The sequence below is a fragment of the Ailuropoda melanoleuca genome, chromosome 9 (assembly GCF_002007445.2).
Source record: "Ailuropoda melanoleuca isolate Jingjing chromosome 9, ASM200744v2, whole genome shotgun sequence".
In the NCBI taxonomy this organism is placed as follows: Eukaryota; Metazoa; Chordata; class Mammalia; order Carnivora; family Ursidae; genus Ailuropoda; species Ailuropoda melanoleuca.
In genome coordinates, this window is record NC_048226.1 from 24987862 (window position 1) to 24998608 (window position 10747).

Consider the following 10747-nt stretch of genomic DNA (forward strand, 5'->3'; position numbering starts at 1 on the left):
TCTACAGGACAGGACCTAGGGTCTGTAACCATTCTAGCCTACTTCCCACCTGATATTTGAACTTATCTCTTGGATGGAAAAATCAGTAATATTACAACAAATTACCCAGAGTGTTGCTTCTTTTAAAACAAATTTTGGTTGCACAGATGCAGACATGCACACATGCACAGAACATGTAGCAATGGGTGACCCAGAAAACTTGTTTCTTCTACTCATTAGTGTTACCAATTGGAAAGTCTTATTCAAAAAGTTCAGTTTAAAAACAACAGTGATGTGATACTGAACTAAGTAACATATTTTATACATATGTATCAAACACAATCAGGATTATATAGCTTTAAACCTGTAGCTTTTGTTATCCTTTAAAGTCAATTCAAAATGAAACAAATGCATTTCATGTCATGTAGATTTAGCAAATATTCAGCATAAAAGAAATTATTTCATTGTAGAATTAGGATAAAATATGATGATGTTGCAATCAATAGAATCCATATCCTCTTTCAGATTGACTAGAGAAGCACAAATTATTGCATTTAAAGAGCTGTGACATTCTCACATCTTAATTTTATTCCCATTCATCTGATATGTCAGTTACATGCATGCTAAAGTATTTGTTCACTGCATCAATGCCTCTGTGTGATGCTTAAGTTCGATGGAAAAATGAGAAGAGGGATACATGAGTTAATGCTTACAAATGACTTCTATTACTCGATGTGGTCTCCTGATAAGAAGGAATAAAGGAATTCTACATCCCCAGCCAGAGAGATCAGAGGCTTGACTCTGTTGCAAACTGGTGGTACTGAGCAAATGGCCAAGAGTTGAGACCTATCTCAGTCTTAGTGTTCCAAATTTTGCAGCTAGATTATCTTCTTAATGGCTGGCATCAATGGCCCAGAAGTAAGCTGTGCCGGAAAGTGAGCAAATGACAACCATTGCAGCCTCACTGCACTACTGAGTGGTCATCGGGAAGGGAAGGCAAAGCCTGATGAATCCGTACATAATATTCAAAACTTGTGTGATACAGAAAAGCTCAACACACATATACTTGACACGTAGACACAAAACCTTGAGTGTAAGAAGGCAACAACCGGTGTTTAGAATATCCACACCAACCCTTACACAGACACTGCTAAAATACTTTACCCCCTTTCTGCTTTGAAATCAGCATAAAAGCTCTCCAGTGAAAGAGGCAGCAGCTACAAAATACCAGCTGAGGGTATTATACTGTGTACAATAATACAAATTCTGGCCAAATTAAGTCCCTTACAGTAAAATCTCTATACCTCACATTTAGCCAGTAAATGCTTCTTCTTGGTCATGAGCCCAAATTCTGGGTTATAAAAATATTTCATTGGAAAGCTACATATCTATTTATGTATGCACTTATGTATTTCATTCATTCATTCTTCATTCATATACTTTCTTCCAACAAATGTCTAATAGATGCCTATCAAGTGCAAGGACTGTCCATAGACATAGTTCTGCCTCATGGAGCTTATCCTCTAATGGGAAAAGAAATGGAGGAGAGAGATTTTAAGCAAATAAATACCCTAATCATATGTAGCACTGTAATAAGTGTTATAAGCAAAGAATAAGCTTTAATGGAAAAGTAGAATGGGAGGATCTAATTTAGAATTAGGATTTTTTATTGCTTTGTAGTATGAGGCAGAAACACCAAAGGAGCAGGGCCAGGTAAGTGCCAGCTTTGCATTGCAGTAAGCTAGTGTTATTCATAAATACCAAGCTATTTTCTCTTCTGAAAAATGGAGATGAGATTAACACCTGTCTTACCAACTTTGCCAAGTTCATCATCAGTTTGGAAGATCAAATGACAAAATATTTGAAGTATTTCATAAATTGCAAAATGGCATAAAATTGTTAGTTATCATTTCCCTAAGTTATACCTCAACATGTATTACAAAATAATTTAAAGGATTCCAAATGGTTGGTAGGCTTCTTATGCAATGACAATATGCATGCTACACAATACAGAACCCATGAGAAAGAAAGATCCTGGTACCAACAGAAGAAAAGAAGAGTCAGAACAGCAGTGTCAAAGGTTGAATCCACATTGCTTTGCTTGCAAAAATTGGAAAAAAATTTATATGTAAATAAGCATATCTGCACCATCACTTCAAACCAATATTTCTATGTGCAACACACCATACAATCCCTGAGCCAGGCATAGGCAAGAGGCGGTTCACAACAGGACAATGTGTGTAAGATCCAACTTTTAAGAAATGTAGCATCATAAGCTTTACAACCTCCCCAAGGGAAAAGACAGAAAGTATTCTCTTTGCACTCTCTACACCTTTCCTTCCAATATTAAACACAAACTTCCCTTCGTAAAAAGCATATTATATAAGGTATTATTTTCGTCCATCTCTGAAGTTCATTATATGCTTTCCTATCAGTGTCCCAGCATTGATGTATGATCATCACTAATGCATGAAACGTACTGCCAGTGAGAAGTAATGTCCTCAATAAACAGCCTTACCTCCAAAACGCAGCAACCTGGAATCAAATGCCAACACACTCTGTGGACCTTACCCCTGGAGTGCCTTCCCTGTAAGCAGTTTTCCAACCCCAACTGGGTCAGAGAAACACTTTCTCCTTTCTGCTGAGTCACCCCTCAGCTTACTTTGTAAGAAAAGCATTAGCACATTTCCAAACTTTAAAATGCTAATAACAATTAATATGCAAACTCTAAATATGGCCCAATCCTCTAGAAAAAAATCAGTAAACAATATCTTTCTACGGTGTGTTTTTGTAGCTGTGATTGTCTACCACGATTTTCTCTGTACGGAAAGTGTGATATCACTTTGGAATCCATTCTGTAGGCATGCTATGGGCATCTGGAAAGCCTGTAACTGATTTACTGAATGTTAAGTGATTTGCCTAAGGCTAGGTGTTCCCACAGACTTGGAAATAGAACCAAAAACTCCAATCCCATTAGGCTGTCTTCAGCACACTACCTGGACTCCTGGGATTCAGCTCTTCCTCCACCTGAGATTCCAGCTTGGTGCTGGACACTGTACTCTCTGGTTCAGCATCCTCTATTTGCAAAGAAACCTCTAGACTCTGAAAGGTGGGGAGGGGGGATTGATTGACATAGATTTGACCAAAACTGCCTAAAAGCTGAATTCTCCAGACCTCGGATCCCAGCTCACTCTAGCCAAGATGATCTTCTCCTCTTTCCTACTCTCTCTGAAGAGAGGAAAGACAAAGTAATAGTGCAAATGTCTGTATGTGTGTGTGTGTGTGTGTATGCATGGTTTTGTACATAAGTGGGAGTGTATCCATTTTACAGTGATACAGCTCCAAAGTTGCTTCTTGTGATGTGCCAAAACTATGTTATGTACAATACTTATTTTACATGGAGACATTTTTTTAAAAGTGGATTTTATACTAAGAAAATGCAACAAATGAGAAGGGAATACAATAGAACTAGAATAATGGATGAATATACATCTCATAACAACTAAGGATACACATTATATATTTACATAAAGGGAACTCAGGGCCAAAAAAAAAAAAAAAAAGACAATTGATGATTTACATGAATGATATCAGAAAAAATAATCCTGTACTTACATTTTCATTAGAATTGACTGAATTTTAATGGACTAATTAAGTATAAAATAATAACAAAGTACAAGATAAATCATAGAAATTACTATTAATACCACCAGAGTTTGAATCTAGTTTTCTTTTCTTTTTTTTTTTTTTTAAAGATTTTATTATTTATTCGACAGAGATAGAGACAGCCAGTGAGAGAGGGAACACAAGCAGCGGGAGTGGGAGAGGAAGAAGCAGGCTCCTAGCAGAGGAGCCTGACGTGGGGCGATCCCATAACGCCGGGATCACGCCCTGAGCCGAAGGCAGACGCTTAACCGCTGTGCCACCCAGGCGCCCCTGAATCTAGTTTTCTATCCTCAATACTTTGAAGTTAATTAAGTAAAAATTAAGTATGCATAGTTTCTGCTCTAAAATAATAAATCAATGATTTGATTATTCTAATCAAATTTAAAAAACGAATCCATGAGTAGTTTAAAATATTGTTTTCGTTTTTTAATTTAAGAGTTATAGAACTACTTCATTCTCTAAGTAAAAATACTGTTTGAAAATAAAATTTTCTAGTTGTTTTATATCTTTAATATTTCTTTATGTTTCCTACACTTTCAATAATTTCCTCCATTTATTCATCTCTCTATCTAAATATTCAACACATGTTTTATATACTAGGAACAATGCTTACGCATTAGAATTATAGCAAATGTATATACAAATTTTCAGTCAACAGTGTTCTTTCACATATAAAATGTCACTTAAAAATATGTAAACTAAATCTAAATAGTTAACCATGCATAACCTTAAAAAATTATATGAAATTTTAAAACAAAAGATAGAAACAGTTGAAGTTATTATATAAGATGAAATGGTTTTCATTTGATTGCTGTCGAGTCAGCTAATTTTTAAAAAGGTGTATGAAAAAAAGAATTGGAAGATTAGGAAAAATAGAAATGTAGAATATCTCTATTCTCCATAACACAAGTTACAGCAAAATAATGTTAAATATTGAAATACTCAAATTCATTCTTAGACTGTCTCTACAAAATACCAAAAAGCATGATGATGTACACATGTATATATACAAATATATTTACTTATTTATTTACTTGAGGACAGAGGTGTTCTTTGGAGGTACCATCTGTAGGCACTCCCAGTAGATAAACATTGTGCTTTCCAACTAGTTAAAGAGAAAAGTACCAATATTACTATTATGCAGTGTATGCTATTATTTACAATCACCCCCAAATGTTCATGAACATGCACCTATCTGTCCCACCTTGAGATACACGTACTTTACGTGTTCTTGTTTGAAACACTGATAAGTTTTTATTTCACTAAATAAATGTTTTCAAAAATATATCTACTAAAACCCAAGGAGAAAATCTCAAGGAACAAAACCTCCATGATCATTTATCCTTAATTTTCTTGTAAATTTGGCTTCTACTGCAACATCCTCACGCCTCAATCTAAATTTACATTTTAGCCAAAAGATTCATCTGAAGCCACATCTCAAATCATGTCAATCACATGCTTAAAACATTTACGGGGCTCCTTATTTCTTGACAATTAGTATGTGAAATTGGCATGGCAGAGAAGAACCTAAGTGAACAGGGGTTTGTACAACTTTTCCAATTTCACCTTTTGAACCTCCCCTTCATAATCTCCTATCCTGCTTATGTACCCACCCACACCTTTGCCATTTTCTTTCCTAACCCACAACACCCTCCTCCATCTAAGCCACTTACCAATGAAACCTTCCATGTCAGAAATAATCTCCCTACCTCCTCCCCAATCTCACCCCCCTTCCCTGTCTCTCTTCTGTGTGCTCTTTTCTTTTGTTCCTCTAATGGGACTGACTACATCCTGCTTTTTGTTACAACCATTTGTTACAACCTCTAATAGCTACAATACTCTTAAAGCTAGACCATTTCTTATTTGGTTCCATTACTTCACAAAACTTATTTTTGTGTGACCAGTAAGGTGATTAAAGAAGTTCATAAATAGAATTCATTATTTTTAAACAACATGATTGAAGGATGGTTCTAATCTTATGCTTGCACTTCTGTTCTTTCCTTATGAAATATGACCTCCAAAATGATGCTTAACCACTGCTATTCAAAGTTTCTTTAATAATAGGTCAAGGGGTGCTGGGGTGTTGTAGTCTGTTAGGTATCGCCCTCTTGGTTTCAGTTCAGCTCATGATCTCAGAGTCGTGGGATCGAGGCCCACACTGGCTCCAAGCTCAGCAGTAGAGTCCGCTTGGGATTCTCCCTCCCCTCTCCTTCTGCACGCCCCACCCCCCACATGGGTGCAAGTGCATGCTCTGTCTTTCAAATAAATAGATAAATCTTTGAAAAAATAATAGGTCCAATATCAAAACTATAATTGTGAGCAAATATGTGACTGGAAGTCATATTTTTGTAGCATAAGATTTTACTCAGTCCACTCGAAGATATTTCAAAGGCGAGGCAGTCCCATCTGTCCAATGGCTTTCAAGCTCCAGTCTTACCAATTCCCAATATTTGTTCACAATGAATATATGTTTAGAGAGCCACAAAATTACCATTATGAGAATGCAAAAAAATAAATACAAGTATACTATGGCTATGTTATGCATAATTATTGGCTTTGGGATATAAACTAAATTAAAGATTATTCAGTATAATGGCTTGTATCTTCAATTTGTCTATTATTGGGTCCAGAGAAAATTGGGACACTTCAATTCACAGTGGATGAATTAAGCAACTATTGATGAAGTTTTCAAAGGTAACAAGTATCAGCATGATGACAACTGGATAACTAAGCTTAAAAATTAGCTCAAAGAAAATGTGCAATGGTGTACAAGAATGCATTCTCCTCATTCACCTGATTGTTTTAATATTCTATAGAGTTCTTAAAGGACCACATCAATATATCTTCTCTTTCATTTGACATCCAGTATACAGATTTTTGATATAATAATCCACTAAAAATTCAATTATTATCTTCTGTAAAGAATTGTCTCTAGAGAATGTGAAATTCCCAATTGAGAAAATCACAGATTATATCAACTTGTTCCCTTAAGATCATAAAGCATAACTTTTGGACAGGATTATTTTTACAAGATTATAAAAAAGTAAAATATGTCATGTGAATTTTGAATGTTATATATATAAGTGATATCCCTTCTGTGTTTCTTACTAACACTTTTATTATTATAATGCCTTGTACAAAAATGTCCTAAGTGATATACATTGAAAGAAAAGTACATGACTTTAAAGTCACATACTATAATTTTAAAACTTTAGATTAAGAGTGAAAATTTGATGAAATTAGTTTTGTGTGGTCAAAGGTTTTTTCCTACAAAATCCACAGTAGTATATATTTTAAATATATCTTGCTAAACAGTCTATTTAAAATAATACTTTTAATTTATTTGTAAATGTCCATATTTCTAGAATTTATTGTGGTGTTTCTCAAAATACTGTTCACAAAATACTTGCTTCAAAAGAGTGTGAAGCACTAGTTTTAAATGCAGAGACCCCAAGATTCCACTCCACGGTTGTATCAGAATCTCTTGCAGCAAGGAACCTGGCAGTATGCATTTAAAACAAGTTTGCTCAGGTGACTGATGTGCACCAGACTTGAGAAACCTACTAGGTCTATCTGAAACCATGCCTCATTATATTCTCAATGTTATGTTGGAAAGAAAAGTCGCCAAATGGTTTCTCCCAGAAAATACTGTTTTCAAATGTTCATTCTTGCAATTTCTAAAGTGCCACTTAACAGAAAATTAAGTCTGTTTCCAAATCCCAGGATATTTCAGCTCAATTAACAAATGAAAGGGGTCATTTTCCCCCTTATTCCCTGTTGTCCTAAAGTCTCCTGAGCAAAAAAGCTCATGGTACCCACTTCGCACCTCGGGACACGGACCTCCGCTTTCCACAGGTTACAATATTGAATCCCGACAGCATGAACATAGCTCTAAGTGACACTGGACTCACAAGCCTTCGACTCTCCTGGCACAGCGGCCCCTTCCGAGAGCCCGCCTGCTGCCCAGGCCCTCCAGTTGTCAGAGCCACCCGAGCTCCGTCAGCACCTCCGACAGCGACTGGCGGAGCGGGGTTCCGGGATTCACTGCCAAAGAGCCTGCCCTCAGAGAAGCCACTGAGACCAAGGAAACTGACCTGAGACAACCTAGAATACACAGACCACTGCCCCTGGTTCTCTTCAGCTGCCAACATCTCTTTCCAAAAGACAACAAAGGAAACCGTAAGTACCTCTTACCTAGAATATGAGCCACCCCCACAACTCGCCTCTCTTCCCCGGCTCCCCAGCGCCTGTTGCTAAGGATGCGAGACAGCACTTGGGAAGCCTCAGGACCAGGTGACAGACCGCTGGAGAAGCAGGGAGCCCGACTGCTGCTGTGAAAGCCAAGCGCTAGGCCGGCCCAGGACCCCTTCCTTCCGCAGGGAGGGTGCGCCCTCCTCGCGGCACCGCCGCCAACGACGCCCCCCGCGCACACGGGGCGGGTGGAGGGAGCCGCACGAACTGGGGGCTGGCTCCCGGAGAGCCGCTCCCTCTGCGGGCCGGTGAAGCTCGGCCCCGTCAGAGAAGGCCTCTGGCCCGGTACCGTGGGCCCAGATAGTGGGGCAGGGGCTCGGGGACAGCCTTGGGGAGGGCTGGCACTCACCATGTTGACTTCGGAAACCATGTCTATGCTGGCGATGTCGATGTTCATCCCCACGCAGACCGGGGGACCTGAGGGAAGAACACGACACACTGATCAGCCAAGCTCGGGCACGGGGTGCGGGTGGCTCTGAGGATGGGGGTGCCTACCTGAGAAGTGGGAGCAAGCGAAATGCTCTCCACCCCCCCCTACTCCGCCGCACCTCGGCTTAAGCGCCCTCCACCTCCCTCCTCCACCCAGGCCGCCAGCGCCGTGGGTCGCGCTTCCCGCAGCGGCCGCGCACACCCCACTTACCCCCGAAGTCGGGTCTCAGGCGAATGTCGTAGCCTTTCAACAGCTTGTCCACCGTCTCCTTCACAAAGGACATGTTCCCGGGATCGTTCACGCTGGGGGAGGGGGCAAGGGGCACAGATAGCAGGGTCAGGCGGCGCCTTGCCCGCCAGCGCCCGGCGCGCACAGCCGCGCGCCCTGCCCGCCGCCCGGCCCGCTTTCCGTCAACCCACCCGAGACCCTACCTCTGGGCGCAGCACACCACCGCCACCAGCACTGGGGCCGAGAAAATGCCGAAAAGCCTTCCTCCCGCAAAGCCCCACATCCCTCCGCCGCGCCCCGGCACGGGGGAGGGGGCGCCCCGCCCCTCCCCCGCACTCTCCGCGGCCGGTGCCCCGGCCCTTGGCGCTCCCTCCCGCCCCCGCGGCTGCGGAGCGGGACCTGGGGCCCGGCCGGGGACAGCAAGCTGGAGCCGCGGCTGCGCGGCGCGGAGCAGGGCCAGGCTCAGCCACGAAACCAGCTCCGCCGCGCTCCCTGCCACCGGGCGAATGAGGGAACGGACGGCAACACGGGCAGAGGCGGTGAGGGAAACGCTATCCGCTTTCCCCCGCCCCTTTCCTGGGCCAGACCCCTCTACGACCCCCGCCCAGCTGCGACACAGGCCGAAAGCCAGTGGGTTCAGTACAGTGCCTGTGCCCACGGGACTGCGCGCTACAGCGTCCAGAAAGAGGCTGCGGGTCGGGGGAAAGCCCCCACCTCACCTGCGGGGCTCAGAGCCTCGAGTCCCCAGGGTCCAAGAGAGCCAGATGGGCAGCAGGAGAGCCGGGAGCCTGGAGCACATGGCGTTGCTCCTCCGACCTAATCTGGGTGGGATGTGCTTTCCCCCGCAGCCACTGAACATTCAAACAGCGACGCGGGGATCCCCGCCCCTGCCCCCACCCACGGGCTTTCCCTCCTGACCCATCATCCAGCCCCTCGCATGGCGGCCCGATTAATTATTTATGCACTGTAAGACCATTTTTTAAAAATCGGCTCATTAAACTATTCTTCTCACTCTCACCTCCGAACATTTCTTATGAGCACTGGGCCCTCCCTGCTCACATAAATACATTTATAATGAATGGTAAAGAGAGGCCTGATTATGTGCACCTTATTATCAGTAAGCTGGAGTCTAAATCAGACCTGGAGACCCTGGACTGTCATCCAGGGTTGGGAAAATACCGTGCTTTTTCTGGTGCAGCGTGGAGCTGTCCGTGGTTCTTACAAAGCAAGGAAACTCATTTTCCCTATGACAGGCTTTCATCCTTTGGTTCTCATTAGAAGATAATGATACTTTGGCTAAGAAACAGACCAATATACACCACAGACCACCCTGCGCTGTGTGTCACCACAGTTTACTTAAGGGGTGTCTGTTCATCCATTACCACAGCTTGCATATTTTTCTTTAGTGAATAATCTTCAATAAAGTTTCTCTTTGCCTTAGACTTCTAATATTGAGGAACATGGTTACACAGTCCTACTTGTGGTCAACCAACAAAACCTACAAATCAAGTTCACTTTTGTACTTGATAGACTTTGTTGGGCCATTCCAGGACTTAATTAATTAATAGATAACTGCCTTTCTGTATTGACTTATTTTTTCTATAAAGATTAAGGTTTTGGGGATGCCTGGGCGGCTCAGTCAGTTAAGCATCCAACTCTTGGTTTCTGCTCAGGTCACGGTCTGGGGGTTCTGAGATTGAGCCCCACATGTGCAGAGTCTGCTTGTCCTTCTTCCTCTTCTCCTTCCACTGCTCTCTCTCTCTCTCTCGCAAAAATAAATAAAATCTTTTTTTAAAAAAAAACTATTAAGGTTTTCTTTTCTACTGTTGAGAATTTAGGTAGGTATTTATTCTTTATTCTCAAGTTGGCATGTTTCTGTGCATTGATTTTAAATATCATTATCTTTTTAAAAATTAGCAATTTTATTTTTGGAACAGAAAATAGAACCACAGAATCTGAAAGGTTGATATTAAGATAGGTTAGAGATAAATATAGCTCCCTAATTGTTTTGTGGAAAAGTCTGTTCACAGCTACTTTGTGTTTTGCATCCGGCTAATGCGCAATGGAATTATAAAGAAAATGAGTTCTGTGTTATCATACCTTCCCCTCCACATTCATGTTTCAGTCTATTTCTTATTTGCATATACTTCTTTTAGATAAATTCCCTTCTGGGGATCACAGCTATAGAAAGTA

General features: G+C 41.5%; 1 protein-coding gene across 1 annotated transcript in view; it reads right to left on the reverse strand.

The window, feature by feature from the left end:
* The window catches only part of GABRB3 (gamma-aminobutyric acid type A receptor subunit beta3), a 209497-nt gene extending 200625 nt beyond the window's left edge, over positions 1 to 8872 (reverse strand). The window contains exons 1-3 of the mRNA XM_034668908.1: positions 8758 to 8872; positions 8537 to 8628; positions 8246 to 8313 (exon numbers count right to left, since the gene is read on the reverse strand). Coding sequence (XP_034524799.1) covers positions 8246 to 8313; positions 8537 to 8628; positions 8758 to 8837 — 240 coding nt within the window. The 5' untranslated portion in view covers positions 8838 to 8872. The remainder of the gene's footprint in view (positions 1 to 8245; positions 8314 to 8536; positions 8629 to 8757) is intronic.
* Between the last annotated feature and the right edge of the window lie 1875 nt (positions 8873 to 10747).